The sequence below is a fragment of the Balaenoptera musculus genome, chromosome X (genome assembly GCF_009873245.2).
Source record: "Balaenoptera musculus isolate JJ_BM4_2016_0621 chromosome X, mBalMus1.pri.v3, whole genome shotgun sequence".
Lineage (NCBI taxonomy): Eukaryota > Metazoa > Chordata > Mammalia > Artiodactyla > Balaenopteridae > Balaenoptera > Balaenoptera musculus.
In genome coordinates this window covers 113,237,202-113,260,189 of record NC_045806.1, presented here as the reverse complement: position 1 = coordinate 113,260,189, position 22,988 = coordinate 113,237,202, and the positions used below count along the sequence as shown (strand labels likewise).

Here is a 22,988-nt window from a genome sequence, read left to right as displayed (position 1 = left end):
TGTTGGAAAGTGGCCAGGTGGTGAGGAAATAATTTATTTTTAATGTTTTATTTTTTTAAATTTACTTATTTTATTTTCATTTATTGTTTTTGGCTGCATTGGGTCTTTGTTGCTGTGCGCGGGCTTCTCATTGCGGTGGCTTCTCTTGTTGTGGAGCACGGGTTCTAGGCGCTCAGGCTTCAGTAGTTGTGGCTCGTGGGCTCAGTAGTTGTGGCTCACGGGCTCTAGAGCGCAGGCTCAGTAGTTGTGGCGCATGGACTTAGTTGCTCCACAGGATGTGGGATCTTCCCAGACCAGGGTTCGAACCCGTGTACCATGCATTGGCAGGTGGATTTTTAACCGCTGCGCCACCGGGGAAGCCCAAGCCATGCATTTTACATTCATGGGTACTGTACACGAGACAGCATCAGGCTGGCCAGGAAAGGTATAGAAAAAGAACCCATGAACATTCCAGTTTTCCAGCCTTTTTTCTTACTCCCACAACTGGACACATGCATGGACTTGAGCTTTGGAAATGTCCACAGCAGTTCTTTAACATATCAGCAAATCTTTCATTTTCAGCAAGTCATGTCCAGAAAACCTCTAAGTCATTTCAGAATGTAGGGTGCTTCTCCCCTGATCCATACCCACATCCTATTCATGCTGAGAAAAATATACCTTAGTACTAGGCAGAAGGCTCCCCTGCCCTCCCAGCCTTTCCTTCTACTCGGTGGGCAAAGCCATCATTACTCAGATGTTTAGTTTTCATTGAATAAAGCCCAGGAGGAAGGAAGAAGTCCTGGGATTTGTTTTCTTCCCTCCTCATCGCCATCTGCTGGTAGATTGTTGCATTTCAGATGTGTATGCAGAGTCCAATTAAATAAATAGTGCCAGCCTACCTACTGCTGGCCACAAGGTGCCAAGGCTCTGCAGAGGAATCCATTCCTGCAGTCCTGGGCCAGGACACACCACAAGCACCATGAAACCCTACTCCTTGTTTTACCCAGGCCAGGGTGGCCGAGGACAAGGGCTACATCAAGCATTCCCAGCCTCAGTGAGAGTGGTTTTGGGATCAGGAATCAAGAAACTAAGGCTTGGGACTTCCCTGGTGGTCCAGTGGTTAGGACTCCGTGTTCTCACTACCATGGTCCCGGGTTCAATCCCTGGTCAGGGAACTAAGATCGCGCAAGCCATGAAAAAAAAAAAAAGAAACTAAGGCTTTCTATTTAAGAATGTTCTGGTGTATCCAGATATAGAGAACAAACTAGTGGTTACCAGTGGGGAGGGGCGGGGAATTACCAGTGGGGAGGGGCAGGGAAGAGGCAAGATAGGGGTAGGGGATTAAGAGGTCCAAACTACTATGTATAAAGTAAATAAGCAACAAGGATATATTATACAGCACAAGGAATATAGCCAATATTTTATAATAATGCTAGATGGAGTATAATCTATAAAAATATTGAATCACTATGTTGTATATCTGAAACTAATACTGTAAATCAACAATACTTAAATTTAAAAAATTAAAAATAAAATTATTTTATTAGGTGTAATTTTTAAAAAGAGTATTTCGGTGCATCCGTTATATTTTAAAATGGTCTTTAGAAGGAACAAGGCTGAAATGTTTATTGAATGTGGCAGCTGCCCAGCCTGACAGCAGAAGCAGAAGCAATTGGTGATCACATGTCCAAAGAAGTGGACAGTGGTCCCCATATTGTTCATCCCAGTCCTTGCCAGAAACTGGAATCCTAGCCTTGAATTCCCACCAGCTTAGGGACATCACAGTGCCAAAGGCCTACCCTCCTAGACCTTTTCCTATCAGGCTGTCAGACTCCAAAGACAGTTTCTAGCAGGGACGAGGGTGAGGAATGTGTCAGGAGAGGGGAATAGTGGGGACCAGGTTTGACCCCAGTTCTTTAATCTATTTATTTGTTTGTTTGTTTATTTATTTATTTATTTATTTATTTATTTATTTATTTTTGGTTGCGTTGGGTCTTTGTTGCTGCGCATGGGCTTTTCTCTAGTTGAGGCAAGCGGGGGCTACTCTTCGTTGCGGTGCGTGGGCTTCTCATTGCGGTGGCTTCTTTTGTTGCGGAGCATGGGCTCTAGGCACGTGGGCTTCAATAGTTGTGGCGTGTGGGCTCAGTAGTTGTGGCTCGTGGGCTTAGTTGCTCCGCAGCATGTGGGATCTTCCTGGGCCAGGGCTCGAACCCGTGTCCCCTGCATTGGCAGGCAGGTTCTTATCCACTGCGCCACCAGGGAAGCCCCTTGACCCCAGTTCTGGAGCACCTTGATGTTAGGTAAGGAAGCAAGTCACGGATTTAGATGCAAGGACATGAGACAGGGGCTTGGTCCCAGAAACAAAGCGTGAACTTGTCCCCTGGGACCAGAGGGGAATCTGCCATAGGGTGCAATTGACAAGAATAGTGCAGAAATGGCTGAGCTGAAAGTCAGGCCACCTGGCTGCTAACCTTGGCTCTCCCACCCACTAGCTGTGTGGCTTTGTGCACATCGTTGTGAGCCTTCCTTAGTTCATTTGTGAAATACAGTTCACTTATGTCAGCCTCTCCAGCCTCAAGCTACCACGGAGTTGTGCTTCTCAAACTCTAATGTGCACTGGAATCACTGGGCACGTTATGAAAGTGCAAGTCCTCATTCAGCTGGTCTGGGGTGGAGGCCTCAGAGTCACAAGCCTCCAGGTGGTGCTGATGCTGCTGGTCCGTGACCCACACTTTGAGTAGTAAGTAAGCATAGACTACAGAAGTGGCTCAAGGGCTCTCACTGCTGGTGTGGATGGAAGGCCAGACGCAGGACTCTAGTCACCCCCCACCCCAGCTTCAGCCAGAGCACCTCGCCTTTGATTTGTTTTACATATTAGGGTTCCACCTAAGATTTTATTTGAAAAATAAAAGGAGTCATTTTGTTTATTTTTTTAAGAGCTTGACAACCATTGAATTGCAGCCCTTTGGGGGGATAGGATAATTTAACCTATTTTTATTATGGAAGATTTCAAACATACAACAAATTCAAAAGAAAAGTCTAACAAACTCGCAAGTACCCATTACTAAGATTCAACAAGTACCACAATTTGTCAATCTCGTTTCATATCCAACTGATAGGAACTTAAGAAACCAGGGCACAGGGCAGCTCTTGTGTCTGGCCTTGGGCTCTGTTGAAGAGACTTCTACAGCGGCTGACTGGGATATTCATTCATGCTTTAATGGGACTGAATTTGGACAAGATTAACTGCAACTTCTGAAGGACCGATTCCCAGAATTAAACAGCCACCACATAGAGCAAAATGGCAAAGACTAAGACCACCAAGAAATGTCCTCAATTCACCACCTCCAATGTGTTTGCCATATTTGACCAACGACAGATTCAAGAGTTCAAAGAGGACTCCAATGTAATTGATCAGAACAGAGATGGTTTCATCAAGGAAATTTTGCGTGATGTGCTTGTTTCTCCAGGGAAGAATCCGGCTGATGCATACCTCAACGCCGTGATGAACGAGGTCCCAGGGCCCATAAATTTCACCTCGCTCCTCCCGGTGTTTGGTGAGAAGTTAAATGGTGCAGATCCAGAAGATGTCATCAGAAATGCTCTTGCTTGCTTTGATAAAGAAGCAGTAGGCACCATTCAGGAGGATTATCCAAGAGAGATCTGACGACAATGGGAGATCAGTTTGTAGATGAGGAAGTGGATGAGCTGTACAGAGACAACTGACAAAAAGGGAAACTTTCATTTAACTGAGTTCACGTGCATTCTTAAACTTGGAGCAAAAGGCAAAGAAGACATTGAAAGAACTTTAGCTAAAAACTTCCAACTACTGGGACTTCCCTGGTAGTCCAGTGGGTAAGACTCCGTGCTCCCAAAGCAGGGAGCCCGGGTTCGATCCCTGGTCAGGGAACTAGATCCCGCATGTCGCAACTAAGAAGCCCTCATGCCGCAACTAAGATCCTCCATGCCACAACGAAGACCCAGAGCAGCCTAAATAAATAAATGGTTTTAAAAAATTAAAAAACAAAAAACCAAAAATCTTCCAGGGACTTCCCTTGCAGTCCAGGGGTTCAGACTTCGCCTTCCGATGCAGGGGGTACATGTTTGATCCCTGGTTAGGGAGCTAAGATCCTACATGTCTTGGGACCACAAAACCAAAAAAAACATAAAACAGAAGCAATGTTGTAACAAATTCCATAAAAGACTTTAAAAATGGTCCACATCAAAAAAATCTTTAAAAAACAAAAAAACAACTTCTACTTACTATATCTTACTTTTTAAAAAAATGTTTTTATTAGAGTATAGTTAATTTACAATGTTGTGTTAGTTTCTGGTGTACAGCAAAGTGATTCAGTTATACATATATGTATATATGTATAAATATACATATATTTATTCTTTTTCATATTCTTTTCCATTACACTTTATTACAAGATATTGAATATAGTTCCCTGTGCTATACAGTAGGATCTTGTTGTTTATCTATTTTATATATAGTAGTTTGTCTTACTCTTTTTTTAAATTGAAGTATAGTTGATATACAATATTATATGTTACAGGTGTACAATATAGTGATTTACAAGTTTTAAAGGTTATACTCCATTTACTGTTATAAAATATTTGCTATATTCCCTGTATTGTTACATATATCCTTGTAGCTTATTTTATGTGTCTTGCTCTTTTTTATTTCCCAGACACTTAACCCCACCCTCATAGAACCTGTTGAATGCAACTTGGTTTCACAGCTCCCTCCCACCCCACTTTTTTTTGATAGATTTATTCCAGACCTTTCTGCCACTTAGCATTTGTATAATCAGACTGGAAATGGGGATGAGGTTGTAAATTGTATTGAAAAAGAGATTGTGAATAAAAATTGACATGTGAACCTCCAGGAAAATATATCCATATCTCTGGTTTTGCTAGATTTTTATAGTTTTGTATAATTAAAATGATATTTTGAAATAAAGATTATTCTCACTGAAATGGAATATAATGGCAAGTTAAACAGATGAGTGAGTGGTGGTTTGGGGATAGTTCTTTTTTCAGTTTGCAATGTCATATAATTCAGGTTTCATGGTAAACTTGATTTTTCTCATATGCGGGACAGTGTCCTTCAAAACTCTTAAGTACACTTTAACATTATTATGCAGTAAAAACTAGTTATGTGTTTGTTTTTTTTATGCTTCTAATAAGTTGTTTAAACTACTGAATGACACATGTAGAATGTATCTGGGAGAACATTAAACATTTTATTGATCTAAGATTCTAAGATGAGGCAAAATTCCATAGAATAGTTATGACTGAGCATTTACTGTGTCTGAGGCATTGCACATATACGATTTTCACTGAATCCTCCCAACATGAGAGTTGGAATTCCAACCTAGGGCACCTCACCCCAGAGCTCACAGTGCTGGAACCACTAGGCTGTCTCTATGAAAACCCGCAAATGCCTAAAAGAATCAAGACATTTCCATTACATTATAACATAATTCTGCAGTCACTATCGAAATTTAAAATAATTGGGGTCATTGATGATGTGAATAGAATTTCAGAAAATTCTATCCCAGGTTTAAAAAAACTACAGAAGACAAAGATGATAAGCAATACTATTGTCTGTTTGAAGGCAGTTCATGTAGTGTAGACTCTAGGGAAGGGGAAGGACTGAAAAACACGGCAAGAAGGCCGCTACAAGCTCATTTTAAATTCTCAAGGCCCAGCAATTTGACAAACAGGAGAGAACAATTTTAAAAAGGAAAATATCCACTGAAAGAAGTTTTTCAACACTGTTCAACACCTATTCCCTCTCCTAAAAGCATATTGGAAAAAAAAAAAGCATATTGGAATTTTGTCTCCTTAAAATCAATGCATTTACATATTGTTTAATATTTGTGCTTTATAGCTGGGTGCAGTAGGCAGACCTCTGTTGACTTGCTATCACTTAAAAGAATTTTTTTTCTTGGCTTCCTTTCCCCACAGACATAGAAAACAAACTTATGGCTACCAAAGGGGAAAGCAGCTGGGGGCGGAATGAACTAGGACTTTGGGATTAACAAACTACTATACATAAAATAGATAAGCCACAAGGATTTACTGTATAACACAGGGAACAATATTCAATACCTGGTAATAACCTATAATGGAAAAGAATCTGCAAAAAAAAAACCACCCTGAATCACTATGTTGTACACTTGAAACTAACACAATATTGGAAATCAACTCTACTTCAATAAAAAAAAAAGAGGGAGCAGTTCGACTATGGTGGCCTAGTACAGTGCTTTGCAGTTCATAAGAGCTTTCACATTTATTATCTAATCCTCACAGCCCACAGGGTAAGTAGAGTGTAAGTCAAGTTGAAGTTTCAAAAAGTCAAAGCGCTTATCTACGGTTTCTCAAGTACAAGAGTTCACATCCGGCTCCCTTTTCCACTTGCAAGCGTAAAGTCACCGTGAAGTGTCACAAAACCAGGTGGAAAATCACTATATGTTTAGGGAAAGGGGAAAAGGTGGTGGGATTATCTTGATCATCATTAAACCAGTGCTTCTCAGGCACCATTTAAGTGTTGGGGACAGCTGGGGGGCAGGACAGACAAGGACGCTGCCCTCCTGGGATTCACGCTCTCTAGTGAGAGCCAGATGATCAATAACTCATCTCAAGTAAGTCCTGTGTGACAAAGAACTGACCAAACGAAGCAGAGGGTAGTCAGGAAGGGCCTCTTTGAGAGGTCACGTGAAGCTGAGGTCTGAATGACAAGAAGGAGGTCCCATGAGATGATCGGGGTTCAAAAGGGACAGCTCTTCCCAAGGCACATGCAGCAGGAGCATTGGGGGAGCACGAGAGAACACAGGATGGTGTTTGCTGCGTAGTTTAAGTGTGGAATCCTAGGGCTTTAGGCAGGGAAGAAACGTGATTCATGTTTTAAAAAACTCAACCTTGCTGCTGTGTAGAGGGGCAAAATGCTTTCAGGTAGGAGGAGGCTCTCGCCATCATCCAGGCAAGACATGAGGACAGCTTGGACCCGGAAAATGGTTGAGGAGGTGGCTATAAGATGCCTCTCCTTGTCTAACCTACTTCCTCCCCTCCAACTACCATTTTTCTGGCATAATTTTAATGCATTTATTCTATTGTTCTGCTTGAAGCCAGATTTAAAAGATTGGGGGGGAAAAGCTTTCAAGATTAAAAAAAAACTTGGTTGTTCCTTGAATGCCTTATGTTTATCTGACACAAGCTGCTCTGTTTCATCTATGTTGTCTATAAAGAGCATTGTAGAATCCAGTACTATGAGGTGTCTAGGCCAGAACCTTGTTCCTCTTCAGGGTCCAATAAATATTCTTATTATTTTTTTAACATCTTTATTGGAGTATAATTGCTTTACAATGGTGTGTTAGTCTCTGCTGTATAACAAAGTGAATCAGCTATACATATACATATATCCCCATATCCCCTCCCTCTTGCGTCTCCCTCCCTCCCACCCTCCCTATCCCACCCCTCCAGGTGGTCACAATACTATTAGCGATGACGATGAAACCAAACCAGACTTTTTGTTAAACCTGTTTGGTTGATTTGTTTGTTGCCTTCTGTTGAAAGCAACAACAGGGGAACCTGAAGACTATCTTTGGTTTCTGAAATGCTGGGGTTCAAAATTCTTCGCACTACCAACAAGCTCCGCAGCCTCACTGGCTGGACTGAATGGAAAAGTGGGGAATAAGCGGGCCGGGTTTGCAGCGACCTCGGGAAGCAGGGACACGGAACTGCACAAAGCATTACAAGGCCGGCTTCTCCCTGACACGGTGAAGTCACAGGAAGGACGGAGTGGGGACAGGAATGTGGCCGGGCTCTTGTCCTTCAGTTGTCCTCCCAGAGGCACTGGCGAGGAGAGACAGCCCTAAGGGGCGGCGGGAGGTTAAAGGTTCCGGCGAACTAGGCCTCTGGACGTTTCCAGCAAAGCTGGGAGCCAGCAGAGGCAGGCTGTGAGCTTGAGGGAGGCTCACCGCGGATTTCAGCGGTAGTACCGCCATCAAAGTCACAGGGTGGCTTTCATTTTTCCAAATCCGGGGAAATGTTGATGGATAGAATCGCCTGTGTTTCCTGTTTTCTCTTTCTCCCTTTGGAGCTCGGCTGCCCCCTCTGTGCAGCTGAGGGCGAGCAGACGAGAACTGGGGGAACGAGGCGCGAACCGGGCGGGAGACCTTTGGTTCCGGGCGGTGCGCGGCGCCGCCGCCCCTGCGGCCGGGTTCCCACGGCAGCCGCCACCCACCCAGCCCTTCCCACGAGCCAGGCCCTCCCCACGCTCGCGGCCGCCTAGGACCCCGCGACAGCCCGCCAGCTGCGTGCTGCCCACGCCAATTGGACCGGTCACGGCGCTGCGGCTCAGAGAGGCCGGGGCCATCCCGTCGCCCTGATTAAGTGGTAGAGCTGCTGTGTCCAACGACAGTTTGCGCCCTCGACCCTGACGCACTGCTGCCTTTTGACGTCCTGAGACTGAGCAGCTCGTCCGACCAGCTCCGAATCAGGCTGATCACTAATAAAGGCGAGTCCTCGTGTACGAACCGCTCCCACGTGTCTGCCACCGCGCTCAGTGTTCACTGACTGATGTGCGTTAGTTCACCGATTCCTCAGAGAAGCTGGGAATTACTCATCATCTCGCAGATGAAGGAAGCGAAGCGCAGAGAGCCTGAAGGACCTGGCCAAAATGACTCCGCTCGTAACCTGAAGACGCCGGGTTCGAGCCCAGCTGGTTTCCCCTTCCCAAGCCTGCTCCAACCGCCGTGCGCCTGGTTTAAAGATGGGACCGCCCATCTCCAGTACTGATGGTGTTCTGAAAAGTCCCTGGTGACTTACTGGGATGCCCTGCCCGCCGGATGCATCTGCAAGTCTTGTTGTAGCGTGCATGGAAATCGGAAGCACGTAATCAGTTCATAGGTTCTTATTTGCCCAAGATCTTGCACCTCGTATAACTCGAAAACCTATATATCTCGTCCTCATGGTTTGTTCATTTACAGAAAGCGAATTCTGCCAAAGCTGGGTGAAAGCTCCACGCTCCAGCCCGAGGCTGGCCGGCGCTAGTGGAGCAGCGCCATCTCCTGGTGGATTCCGTGAACTACATCAGAAACCGCTGGAGGGTGTTGTGTTGCCAAGGCCTTCAGACACAGGGACAGCACCCGTGCACAGCCAGTTTTGATAAGGGGAAGAGAAGAAAGAGAAGAGAGGTTTTGGGGCACAGGAAGGGAGTGGGGGGAGTGGGTGTCAATGTGAGGTTGTAGAGCCTCTGCTTTAGCCATTCCGCTGTGATCCCCAGGGTGATAGAATCTGACTTTTTATTAAATTGGCATCGGGGAAAGGGCACCCAGCAGTGCAATATTGAACTGCAGTAATTCGCAGGTGGCATGTATTATGGTTTTATCTCATATGTATGTCATGATATCGAGTTAGTTTTTGTATATGATGTGAGTTAAGAGTCAAGTTTTGCACGTGGCAGCGAAGATCCCACGTGCTGCAACTAAGACCCAGCACAGCCAAATAAATAAATAAATACATAAATAAATTTTAAAAAATTTTTTTAAGTCAAGTTTGGTTTTAAAGATGTGTTTTTCCAATGTTTCCAGTACTTTGTTGAAAATATTATCTTTTCTCCATTGTATTGCCTTGGCACCTCAGTCAAAAGTCAGTTGTCCATATAGTTGTGAGTATATTCTGAACTCTCTGTTCTGTTCCATTGATCTCTCAATCTATCTTAATGCCAATACCACACTGCCTGGATTATTGTTGTTCTATACTAAGTCCTGAAATGTAGTGTAAATCCTGCATCTTTGTTCTTTTTCAAAAATTTTTGGCTGTCCTTAGCCTTTTGCATTTCTATAGAAATGTTGGAATCACTTTGTCAATTTCTTTTAAAAGTCCTACTGTGATTTTATTGGGAATGCATTGAATCTATAGATCAGTTTGGTAGAGCTGACATCCAGCAACACTGAGTTTTCAAATCTGTGAGCATGGTATATCACTCCATTTATTTATGTATGTATTATTTAATTTCTTCTGTAGTTTTCAGTGTACAGGTCTTGCAGACCTTCTGTCAAATTTATCCCTATGTACTTAATATTTCTGCAGAGAAGACATATAAATGGCCACCAAGCAAATGAACAGATGCTCCACATCATTAGCCCTAGGGAAATGCAAATGAGAATTACTATGAGATACTACTTCACATATGTTAGGATAGCCATAAATTAAAAAAAGAAAAATAACAACTGTTAGAGAGCATATGGAACCATCATACATTACTGAGTGAGACTGTAAATGGTGCAGCCTCTATGTAAAACAGTTTGGTGGTTTCTCAATAAGTTAAACATAGAACTACCAAGTGATCCAGCAATTCCACTCCTAGATGTGGACCCCAAAAATTGAAATCAGGTGTTCAAACAAACTTGTACTTGAATGTCCATAGTAGGACTATTCACAATGGCCAAAAGGTGGAAGCAACACAAATGTCCATCAACATATGAATGGATAAATAAAATGTCATATATCCGTAAAATGGAATATTATTCAGCCATAAAAAGGAAAAAGGTACTGATAATACAATAATGTGAATGAACTGCCAAAATATTATCCTAAGTTAAAGAAGCCAGATATAAAAGGTCACATATCGTATGATTCCATTTTTTTGAAATATCCATGAAAAGCATATACATAGAGACAGAAAGCATATTTGTGTTTGCCGAGGGCTGGGGTAGGGAGGGAATGGAGACTGACCACTTAATGGGCATGGTGTTCTCATTTGGGGTGATGAAAATGTTCTAGAACTAGATAATGGTGATGGTTACACAACATTGTGAAGGTACTTCATGCCACTGAATTCTATACTTTAAAATGGTTAAAATGGCAACATTTGTTATATGTATTTTGCCACAATAAAAGACCCAATTGATCATAAATTTAAGGATTTATGTTCCAATCTGTTCCACTGATCTACACACTTATCTTTCTACCAGTACCACACTGTCTTAATTACTGTGGCTTTATAAGTTTTGAAATAGGTATGGTAAGTCCTTCAACTGTTTTCCTTTTTCAAAATGTTTTGGCTGTTTAAGGTAATATAAATGTATATTCCACATACATTTTAAGATCTGCTTGTCAATTTCTACAGGAAAGTCAGCTGAGATTTTGATAGATATTGTGTTCAATCTACAGATAAATCTAGGGAAGGTTGACATATTGACAATATTGAGTCTCCCAATCTATGAACTATCTCTATTTATTAAGAGCTTCTTTAAATTTTCTCAGCAATGTTTGATAATTTGTAGTAAATTTTAGTATGCAGGTTTTGTACATATTTTATCAGATTTATCCTTAAGTGTTTTATTCTTTTTTTAAGGCTATTGTGAATCAAATTGTTTTCTTAATTTCGTTTTTGGAGTTTTTGTTGCTAGTATATACAAATACAATTGATATTTTGATGTTGATATTGTGTCCCATGGCCTTGCTAAATTTGCCTGTGGGTCTACTAGCTTTTTTGTGTGTGTGCATTTCTTGGGATTTTCTCCATATAGGATCACCTGTGAATAAATACAGTTTTATTTCTTCCTTTCCAATCAGGATGGCTTTATTTCAGTGAGGTAGGGGGCTTATTCCACTGGCTAGAACCTCCAGTACAATGTTGAATAGAAATGGCAAAAGTGAACACCCTGCATTGTTCCCAATATTAGGGAAAATATTCATTCTTTCACCATTAAGTATTATGCACACTGAGGTTTTTGTAGACACTATTTGCCAGGATGAATGAGTTCCTATTATTCAAAATTTGTTAAAGGTTTTTAAAATTAGGGACTTCCCTGGTGGACAGCGGTTAAGACTCCACGCTCCCAATGCAAGGGGCCTGCGTTCGATCCCTGGTCCTGGAACTAGATCCCACATGCATGCCGCAACTAAGAGTTCACATGCCACACCTAAGGAGCCCGACTGCCACAACTAAGGAGCCAGCGAGCCGCAACTAAGACCCGGCACAACCAAATAAATAAGTAAAACATCTTCCCAGCAATCAATAAAAAACGTTAAAAATTTATCAAAAAAAAAGTTTTTAAAATCATGAATGGGGGGACTTCCCTGGTGGTCCAGTGGGTAAGACTCTGCGCTCCCAATGCAGGGGGCCTGGGTTCGAGCCCTGGCTGGGGAACTAGATCCTGCATGACTGCTGCAACAAAGAAGTCTGCATGCCGCAACGAAGATCTCGCAGGCCGCAACTAAGACCCGGCGCAGCCTGAATAAATAAATATTTTAAAAAAATCATGAATGGGTGTTGGATTTCATCAAATCCATTTTTTAAACTTATTTCAATGATCATGTGTTACCCCTTTGTCCTATTAATATGGAGCATAACATTAATTAGTTTTCTGATGTTAAACCAACTTTGCATTCCTGGGATAAATGCCACTTGGTCATGGTATATAAGTCTAGGGGGTTTAGACCAGGCCTTTCCTGGTCTCCCTACTTCCCATTCACAGAGGATGTGATCCATGAAGCAGAAAAAAGAGAATCATAGTGAGGAGGGTGCAGATCCCCCAGCTTCTTCTAGGGCTGTATCTCTGATCAAAAAGCCACACCTTCCATGCCAGGCTCCCATCCTCCCAAGGACCCCACAGAGGAGCCCCTCATCCCCCTGAAGCACACACAGGGCATAGACCCCAGCCCATTTCCCTATGGCCACCAAATTGGCGCCCTCACCAATGATGGGAGGAGCCAGGATGTCCCCGCCCACCTCCTCTTAGCGGCCACAGGAGCCCACCCGCTGCACCCTCATCGGCTGGACGGCCACGGAGGTGGGCCCTGTGCATCGCACATCCAGGGATTCGAGCATGGGGCCTGTGTCACCTCCTAGGGTGGCAGCAGGGTTCCCTGGGGGCACCGAGGCTGAGAACCGACAGCAGGAGGCTCAGGCCCTGAGAAGTCACTTTGACCAGAGGGCATCTGTGAGGCAGCGGCTTCGACAGAAGCAGACCTCGTGCATCATCTCGTGTGGCGCGTGCCCAGGCTGCGGTGACCACGCTCAGGCCTCTGACCAGGGCGGTGCCCGTCTCCCGGAGGAGGGGGACCCCGCAGAGGGGTAGTGCCCCAGGCAGCCAAGGCTCCCACCAGGTACCCTCTCAGTCCCCTTGTCCCCCCACAGCACCCTCGCCAGAGGGGCTCCCTCACCCCTGGTCTGGGCGGCAGAGGCGGCTCCGTCTTGTGTGCATTGGTCCCAAGTGGGGAAGACGGGGGCAGAGAAGGCCCACGGGGGCGCTTCCCGGCCCTGCATTTGCCCAGCTGCTCCTGCAGCAGATGCCTTTCCAGATTTCCCCTACGGTGCATCACCCTGAGCTAAGGGTGAAGTTGATTTTTTTTTCACAAACGCCCGTGTATTTGAAGCCAAGTGGAAGAACCATGGATCTGTCCCCGGTCGGAGGGCAGAGGCCACGTTGAACTTGCTCACCTTTGTGCCCTAAAAACCTGCCCCAGAGTCTGGCACTGAAGGGATGACTTGGGGGACACTGAGAAAGCGTCATTTTGTTGGTGGGAATCCATTAAACTGAGAAAGTTTGCTGGGGAAGGTGGCATCCGTGCTGATTGCATTAATTCTATTGTTTGTTGAGTACTTGCCTGTGCCCTGGCAGGAGAGGGAAGTGAGCACCCGACTTCACCCTGAACCACAGGCAGGCTGGCCTCAGCACCAGGACAACTCCCATGTCCCTAGGTTCTAGGTTTTAAAAACAGAACTGCCATATGGTCCAGCAATTCCACTCCTGGGTATCTATTTAAAGGAAATGAAAACAGGATATCAAAAAGATATCTGCACTCCCATGTTTATTGCAGCATTATACACAATAGCCAAGCTATGGAAACAATCTAAGTGTCCATCAGTGGGGAGTTCGCTGGTGGCCTAGTGGTTAGCATTCTGGGCTTTCACTACCATGGCCCGGGTTCAATCCCTGGTTGGGGAAGTGAGATCCCACAAGCCACGTGGTGTGGCCATTAAAAAAAAAGGTTAATTATCCATCAATGGATGAATGGATAAAGAAGATTTGAGATACACACACACACACACACACACACAAAGGAATATTATTCAGTAGTGGAAAAAGAAGGAAATCCTTCCATTTGTGACAACATGGATGGACCTTGAGGGCATTAGGCTAAGTGAGACAAGAACAACAGAGAAATACAAATACTATATGATATTACATTATGTAGAATCCAAAAAAGCCAAACAGAGAGTAGAACGATGGTTAGCAGGGGCTGGGAGGCGGGAAAATCAGGGATCAGTTATTTAAGGATACAAACTTGTAACAAGTAGATGAATAAGTTCTGGAGATCTAATGCACAGCATAGTAATTATAGTCAACAATATTGTATTATAAACTTCAAAGTTGCTAAGAGACTAGATCTTAATTATTCATACTACAAAAAAGAAATGATAATTATGTGATGTGATGGAGGTGTTAGCTAACACTACAGTGGTAATCAAATTGCAATATATAAATGTACCAAACCAACACGTGTACACCTTAAAGGTAAACAATTTATATGTCAATTATATCTCAATAAAAAAATTACTCCCTACAATTTAAAAGAAAACTACAAATGGCCAATGGACATATGAAAAAAATTTAATCCTGATATGTATTGAAAGGCATGCAAAATAAAATATCAAAATAAACAATTTGGCTTATCCAATTGAGAGATTTAAAACCTGTCTTGAGACTTCGGTACGGGTAAAGGTGAGGAACAGAAAGAAAGGATCCACGACTTTATCCCAGGACAATTTGAGAGTGGATTTAATTCTAGCCGCGAATTGGGGATGATGGGAAAGGAAGAGTTTTAGGGAAATGATGAGTTAAATGAAAGATCACACTGATCTTGAGGAGAGAGAAGTGCTCCCAGCTTGAGGCAGGAAAGGCAGTAACCAATTTTGAAACGTGTTGTGACCCACAATTGCCACGCTTGTCTCAAAACAGTCTCACTCCTGAGTGGCATGAGCAGAGTGACTTGGCACCGCTGCTCTGGAGGGTGTCAAACCCCTGAGGCACGCGTACCCTCCGGCCCACTTGCAGGAGTGTATGGTAAGAGATTGACCATGACTGCACCACAGCATTTATCCACAAGGACATCTGTCACCGCGTCATCAGTAAAAACCAACAAAAACCACAAAAGCAAACCAAACCCAACAACAACCTCAAACTCAACCCCCCAAACAAACAACAACAAAGGAAAACAACCAAGAGGCAGTGCGAAATACATGATGAAACCTTCATACCAGAGATACTCTGTGGCTTTGGAAGCAGAAGCATACTTAATCACACAGGAAGATGAGCAGGAAGTATTTCTGTCATAAAGTGAAAAAAGTCATATGTTCCTAATTTCACATATATAAAGGACATGCACACAAAGTGAAAATTCATCCGAAACTCGGCAGTTTCCCTCGGGGTGGGATGGGCTGGGACTCTGTACGCCGTGTCTATCTCTCGGGTTCTGACTGTGCTGTGTTCTGACCAGCCCTCCTGGAACTACCCTCTCGGCTGCTCTTTCGCCCTCCCCTGACTCAGCTGCTTGGATCCCAGTCAGTCTCCAGAGGTGGGAGGTCCGCGAGAAGACAGGTGGGCCCACCTCAGCGTGGCCCCAGCTGCTCCCATGCGGAGCTCCACGCTGATAAGGCTCCCGGCTCCGCCCCCAAGCCCTGGGTTTCTTATCTGACCCCTGGCCCCTACCCAGAAAGATCAGGGTCGCCTTCAGGCTGTGTCCTTGCACCACCCCTCCAGCCTAATTCCCTGCCCCTCCAAGAGGCCCTGGGGCCTCAGGAAAGGAGCTCCTGCTTGGGTTTCTCGTTCAGACTGCGCTCCAAGACTCAGGTTCTCTGAAAAATGGGGATAACTGTGGTCTGGTTTGCAAACTGGTCCTGTACACAGAAGGCAAGGAGAGACCTAGAAAGAAGCAGACCACTCCAGATGGGGAAGGGGGCAAGGTTAATAAGCAAATGAACTTACAGATGAGGCTTGTCTTGTCTGCACGAGACAAGCAGATCTCCCCACCCACCTGCCAGAATCTTAAAAGTTTGTACAGAGGTCTTAATGGAATTCAGTCACATATTCAGACCAGATGGTCCCAGAGACGCCTTACTCTCTCAAGGCCGCGTCCTCAAAAGGGCTCTGGCTGTGGGAACAGTGGGCAGAATGTGCATCCCAAGGACAGGGAAGGGTGAGGAGCCTCCAACTGCCGGGGGCCAGCTCGAGGTTCAACCTCAGTGACATCCTCGTGGTGACCCCCTCCAGAAGGTGGCCACGGGGATAATGAGGCTAAGGCACGGTGCCTGGAGCTCGGCAGGCTCTCGTCACCTGTCGGTTCGTTTCCTATCCTCATGCTGACAGGGCTGCTCCGGCTGAGACCTGAGGACACTTGTTGAAGAGACATCCTCACACTGAAGGCCCACAGCACCCTGAAGCCTCCTTCCTGAAAATGCACGAGTGCCCGGGGCTGGCCTGGGGCTCCGCCGTGGTCAGGGGAAGAGCTGGGCTCAGCGCGCAGGTCTCTGGTCTCCTAGGTGCCCCTCTTAACCAGAGCGTGATGTGCCAGCCTGCCTTCCTCCCTCGCGGGGGAACACGGTCCTCCCTCATCACGGTCCCTTGGCCCCTGGGTGCTGGATCCTCTCTCCCATCGGGCTGTGCCAGGCTACCTGGTCCCCGAAGTGGGTGCAGAGCCATCAGGGACTGAACAGGACCATCTGGACCAAGGGGCGGGAAGCCCGGGGCTCTGGCCGGGACTGGGGTCTACCCCTCCCTCCGAGGGTGGCGGATGTTGGATGGGGCCCTCTTGTCAAGGTGCCTTGACCCCTGCGGAGCTCTTGGCGACAGGTGTCTTACCCCAGGCTGCACTCCTCGCGTGACCACACCCCGAGTCCTCACGACACCCCTCTCCTGGGTCCTATGGGCCTTCCTTCCTCCTAGGCGGGTGCTGCCCTCCCCTGCAGGCGTCCCTCCCCCAGCCCTCTGTCCTCGGCCCACCCTCCCCCTGCAGCAGCCTCAGAGCCCCCGCCCCGGCTTCTCTGACGGGACAGCTTTCGTCTAAGGTGGGAGTAAGGGAGGCAGGTTTCCAGTCCCGGGGGTTGATCTTCTCCAAAACTCAGGCACCACCTGGCCAGCTGGGAGGTGATGGAGACCCTGCCACCTGCTGCTGCGGAAGGGCCTTCGGGGACACAAAATGATCTGCAGACGGTCCATTCCTCCTCACCTACCCCAGCCCACCCCCGGGGTTCAGCTGAATTACGCGCCTTCTAACACCAGCCTCTAAGATGAAGAAAAGGCTTAGGGGTTAGTTTATTCAAATGAAGTTTGTGAATGGGACAAAGTGCCGCCTCCTGGGCCAGGCCTGTGCTGCTGCCTTCCCCTCACGGGAGCAGTGGTCCGGGTCAGGTCGGGTCTCCTGCATCTTCTGACCCGGCACCAGCCCCGCCCTCAGCCCCGCCCCCTTAGGGCCCTCGGGGTGCTCCCCTCCCCCAGCTCCCGGCCACCAGAGTTGGGTGAGCTCACTGCCGGCCCCTCTCTCCTCCGAGGCGGCAGAAACAGGAGGCCTCCAGTTTTTATGTGATTGAACTCAAAAGACTTTCTTCTTAACTGAGACAGACAACAAGATTTGACAACACCCGAAACAAGAACATTTCTCTGACCAGACGCTGCTGCCCGGTGCAGAGTACATCACACACAGAAAAGTGAAAGTTGTCTTATTCAAGTCGGTGTCTGATTTTGTAGAAGCTCCACTGCCTGAGAAACAGACGGCAAATAAATAAAGTGCTCTGAGAGCCCGTCAAGCAGCAAGGGCCCAGCGGGGGAGACGAGGAAGAGGTGGGAAAGCAGAGGCAGCTAAGTACTCAAGGCCAGAACCGTAAGAACAGCGGCGGCAGGAGCGCATGCTAAGGACGCGTCCCCAGCCCCTCCCACGGCCAGTCCCTCAGAGCGCAGGCAGCCCCAGCCAGGGCCACCGCCGTGCCCCTTCCACGATGGGGGGGTGCTCTGCGGGTGGGAGGGGGTCTGTGAGCCCGGGCCCCTGGGCCTCCAGCACGCTTTCTCCCTGTTGGGAAGCAGCCCCAGGCAGCTCCGGCTGAGCCCCGAGCCCAGCGAGGACGGGGCACCCTGCGCACCTCACTCTGCACAACAGCTCCGCGCCCGCCGCAACGCACAGCCACTCGTGTGTGTGCACGAGCACCCACACACACGCTCACACCCGCCCACACTCATACACGCGCACTCACACACGGGCACCCACGCGGTCAGCGAAGAGCCCCCCCTGTGCCACTCTCAGGCCCTCTCAGGCTGGCCCAGCAAGAGGCTGCAGCTGGGGATCGAGCCACCCGGAGGGTGAGAGCTGGGCTTGAAAGGGGCACATCTGCGAATCAGCCCCAAGGAGGCCCCTCGCCCTCTGCTCCTCTCCTCCCGTGCAGCCCCGTGTCACAGTCTCTCCTCTCCTCCCGTGCAGCCCCGTGTCACAGTCTCTCCTCTCCTCCCGTGCAGCCCCGTGTCACAGTCCCTCCTCTCCTCCCGTGCAGCCCCGTGTCACAGTCTCTCCTCTCCTCCCGTGCAGCCCCGTGTCACAGTCTCTCAGAGGCTGTCCCCAGAGCTCCGTGGATGCAGTCCGCAGGCTGGCAGGCTCCCAGAAGTGGACACAGTTGGGGTGGAGGAGGGGCCACCAGGACCAGGGCTCCCGGGTGACTTGGCACAAGGAAGGAAGCCATCAGGCCCCGTCGGTGGGCATCTGTGGGCGGCACGTGGTGGCCTTGGCGCAGCCTCCGGCCCCGGGGTGAGGCAGGCAGAGATGCTCACCTGGGACCCGGCTCCAGCTGGGCAGCTGAGGAGGGCACATGGTGTGAGGCTCGGCCGCTCTGTCCTGGGGGCAAGCAGGCTGCTGGGGTCCTCAGCCCCAGGAACTCTGAGTGCATCGACCATGAGCAACCACCGCCCGAGCAGATGTGGGACCGGTGCGGGGCGAGGGCCGGGGCCTCTCCCGCCTCCCCTCTGCACCGCTCCTGGTGCGTCAGTCAGCAGCGCAGCCAAGGCCTCCAGGACCAATGCAGGCCCATCCAGAGGAGACTCTCCCGTGCGATGCTGGGCCCAGGGGCCAGCCTGGGGACAGAGACATGGGGTCAGGCGTGGGGCTCAGCCCCATCCCACCCACCACTGTCCCTTCCCCTCCTGGTGACACGCTCCTCAGGAGCCACCCACCCTCCCGACCCCACCACCCAAACTGAGAGGGTTGCGCCACTCAACACCGAGGAGCCCTTGGTCCAGCCTTGGGTGGGATTTGCGCCAGGGTGGGGAGGTCCGGCTCTGTGGGTGAGGACCTTGCTGCCCGGGGGTGCTGGGACTCATCTCTCCCCCGCCCATCTCAGCTCAGACTGTCCCCCGGTCTTCCCTGTGACTTCCCATACACTCCACTTTCCCTACCATGGGGCCCTCTGTCTCTAGGTCCCCTGGGAGCCTCTGCTCCCTTCCCCCACCCCACTGTGCTAGGTCTTCCAGAAGAAGAAGGAGTGCAGGCCGAGAGGCAGATTTGTCTCCACCACTTCCTACCTGTGTGATAAGGGCAAATCTCTCCCCTCTCAGAGCCCCAGTACGTGGGGAGGACAGAGCTCCCCCAGAGTGTCGCTAGGTCTGTCCTTCCTTCCCCACGCCAGAACCGGACCACTGGGCCACCCCACCCCTCGGGGTCTCTGCCTGGTCCCTTCCTCTCCTCGTGGGTCAGGCCCTTCTCTAGGCTGCTCCCCAGGCAGCTCTAGGGCCAGGGTTAGGGTTAGGGTTAGGGACGCTCTTGACAAGACCAGAGAAGGGGCAGGTCACTTCCTATAACACCAGTTCCTGAGACAAAGAAAGAGATGGGGACTTGCGAGCTGCCTCCCCACCCAGAGAGGTCCCTGTCTCCCCAGGCGTCACCTCCTCTACAAGCCCCTTCTCCATGTGCTCTCCACCCCAGCCTGGGAGCTGCCCTCCGCTCAAGGAGATCCCCACTTTCCCAAATCCTTTGGGACACGGGGGCTGCTGGAGGCCGTCCAGGGCTGTGGCGCCGGGAGGGCACTGGGACGAGCTGGAGGGAGCGTGGCTGAGATGCGGGGAGGGCCGGGGAGGAATGCATCTTTCCTGCTCTTCCCCGTCCCCAGATGCGGAGCTTTGGAGGATGCCCTAGAAGAGCGGAGAGGGGAGCAACAGGGACAGCAGAAGCAGACAGAGAGCAGTCCCCTGGCCCCAGAGACCAGGCAGGAGGCCGGTCTGCAAAGGGCTGAGAAAGAGACAGACCTGGGGTTTGGCCAAGAACACAACCACCCTTCCAGGCTGCCTCCCAGCGGGTAGAGGACAAGGGTAGCAGCATCTTTTCTCCTCTAGGGCCTCCCCTGGGCCTCCCCTCGGCCTCCCCGAGCCCATTTCCCTCCACTCCCCCGTGTTCAGGTGACACCACTGGGGCCGTGGGCGGGAGGTGATGGGCTGACCCTCCAAGATGCCGAGGCCGCCGCCCCTCACCCCCATCTTGGAAATATGACAAGGGAGTCCGGAGGGCCTGCGCCCGCCCTGCCTTGCCTGCTCGCGGCTCGGCAGCTTTCCGGGCTGGCTTCCTCGGGCCCCTTCCACGGCTCCCCCAAACCACCGAGGGGCCTGGACATCTAGATGTCATGGCAACCGCCTCCCTCCAGCCCGAAGTCCAACCTCTGGCCGCCTACCTCTTTGGTCAGGGCCAGTCATTCACGTTCCTGCTGCAGAATTTCTTCCTTCCGCTCCCCCCTTCGGCCAAGGTGAGGCAACAGGTCGGCCGCACTCAAGTCATTTTCTCGAGTTCGATGGAAAGGGCCCGTTTCGCCAGTTTCTGTGCAGTTCGTCACCGGCCGCGACGTGGGTGGCCAGAGCCGGGGCTTGGGGCTCGGTGGCCGTGGCCTCCGCCGAGGTCTAGGGTCCGGGGGCCCGGGCCGCCCCTCCTCCTTCCCCCGCCGCGTCCTGGCGGCCCCGGGCCCCGCGGAGCCTCATGCCGGCTCCCCTGCCGTCGCGGCCGGGCGGCGGTGGTCGCGGGCGCTCACTCGATCCGCACCTGCAGGCGGACGTTGAGCATCACCGAGGCCACGACGTAGAAGTAGGGGAAGTTCACGCGCAGCCGCCAGGCCAGGTCGAAGAAGGTGATCAACGTGCGTGTGAGCCCCTTGCAGAAGGCGCCGTAGGAGCCGCGGGCCGCGGCCGAGCGAGACAGCCGCACCGCCAGGCCCGACAGGGCAGCTGCCGCCGCCGCAGACAGGGCCGCCGACGCCGCCATGGGCCCGGCCCGGCGCACACCCCGCCGACCGACCGCAGTGGGAGCGGGTGGGCAGGTGGACGCGAGGCCTGAAGCCGACAGCCCACCCCGCCCGCTCCGCCGTCTCCCGAGGCAGCCGCAGCCACAGCCACAGCCACAGACAGCTCCACCCCCTCGCCTGCTCCCTGAGTGGCGGCCGCCAGCCTAACCCCGCCCCTAGCGTGGCCACGCCCCTTTCGGGGCTACAGAGTGGCCGCCGCGGACTCAGCCCCACCCACGGGACCCGCCCCACCGGCAAGCCCCGCCTCCTCCCCGACTCCCAAGAAGAGAGCCCGAGGGCCTGAGCGCGTTGTAAGGCGCTGCTGCCCTGGGATCCTTTTGCAGAATGCGCTAGAGCAGGGGGGTAGAGGCCGTGAGGGTCTGGACCGCTGGGCTGATTCTGCACAGAAGGCCCACCCTGAACCCTCTGCCCCGTTTACACCATCTCCTTTCCCTCACTGTCTCCACAGAAAACCGGGCCAGCCAACCCACTGTACTTTTCTTTAATTCACATTTTTATGGTATCTCTGCACTATGGAGTTTCAACAAACCCACACGCGCATTTTTTTCCTTTCGGGTATATTGGCTGGTCGTGTGTATTTCTTTTTTCGTGAATTGCTCCATTGCCTCATTTTCCTTACCTTTCACTCCGTAGTGATTTCTAAGCACTCCTCTTAGTCTATCTTTGCCCTGGATACCGCACAAGGTCCTCTCGGGTATTCATCTGCTCTCACTCACTGCCTTTTTCTTGCTGTTGGGCTTTAAAGCCTTTTCGTGGTTTCATCTAATCTTTTTCTAAACCACATCCATTCCAAACTCCGTCACGTTTTCAAGACTATTGAAATGCGCATGCTTCATTATAGTCAGGACTTTTAAGAAGCTGTCTGCAAGAAGCTGATTCACGAAGACCTCACCCCAGTTTTCACAAGGAGGGCTGGCCTAAGTTAATACCTTAATAGTCCCTCTCAAAATGCCTGTTCACCATCACACTGAATATCTCTGTAGCCTCTGTATAAGTGTTGAAGGAACCCAGCAGATTCATATACACTGAGCAATTGTCCTACTTGCATGATCAAGGAAGAAAAGTAAGTTTGAGAGGCACTAGGTTATTGGATTGCGTCATGATTTTATCAACAATATAACCATGCATGGATATGAATGCATAAAAAACACCAGGGCAGATATATATCAAATTACAGAACATTGTTTACTCTGGTTAAGGCAGTAGGAAGGAGGATATACTTTTTATTCTCCATGTATATGTACATATATCCATATGTATATCTTTAAGTATTACTTGTATAATGCAATAAAAATTATTTGAAAAAGAAGGGGCACAGGAATATAGACTTAAGCTTTATAGAAACCCTTTGTTCCAGACTGGATCCAGCGTCATTCATTTGCAGAACCTGTTCCCTCCAATCATTTCTGAAACCTCTCCTTGGCCTCATCTCATTCATTTTTAACATTTTATTTTGAAATAATTATAGACTCACAGGAAGTTGCACAAATAGAACAAAAAAGACATTGTGCCTTTCATCCAGCTTCCCCAATGGTGGCATTTTCTATAGACACAGTATAATATCAAAACCAGGAAATTGACACTGATATATTACTCTTGACTAGACTACAGGCCTAATTCAGTTTTCACTATTTTTCTAACCTGCATTAATTTGTGTGTGTGTGTG

The 22,988-nt window shown here is 49.1% G+C and overlaps 1 protein-coding gene and 1 pseudogene across 4 annotated transcripts; one reads left to right on the top strand and one right to left on the bottom strand.

Annotated features, from left to right (window-relative positions):
• Nucleotides 1-3,015: 3,015 nt before the first annotated feature.
• On the top strand, nucleotides 3,016-3,826 carry LOC118888368 (annotated as a pseudogene).
• Nucleotides 3,605-21,399, bottom strand: LOC118889186 (small integral membrane protein 10-like protein 2A). 4 transcript variants are annotated; one of them, XM_036840944.1, is made up of 3 exons: nucleotides 20,702-21,399; nucleotides 18,816-19,115; nucleotides 3,620-3,687 (listed from the first exon to the last, which is right to left on the bottom strand). In XM_036840944.1, the coding sequence occupies exon 1, from the start codon at nucleotides 21,280-21,282 to the stop codon at nucleotides 21,049-21,051; it is 234 nt and encodes a 77-aa protein (XP_036696839.1). In that variant the 5' UTR covers nucleotides 21,283-21,399; the 3' UTR covers nucleotides 3,620-3,687; nucleotides 18,816-19,115; nucleotides 20,702-21,048. The 4 variants fall into 4 exon arrangements, with proteins under 4 accessions (XP_036696841.1, XP_036696839.1, XP_036696838.1 ...); XM_036840946.1 differs by lacking the exon at nucleotides 18,816-19,115 and having other exon boundaries at nucleotides 3,605-3,687; XM_036840943.1 differs by lacking the exon at nucleotides 3,620-3,687 and having other exon boundaries at nucleotides 18,561-19,115.
• Between the last annotated feature and the right edge of the window lie 1,589 nt (nucleotides 21,400-22,988).

Excerpts from the sequence above, each read along its gene's own strand:
- LOC118889186 (XM_036840946.1), bottom strand. The coding sequence starts at position 21,282 with ATGGCGGCGTCGGCGGCCCTGTCTGCGGCGGCGGCAGCTGCCCTGTCG.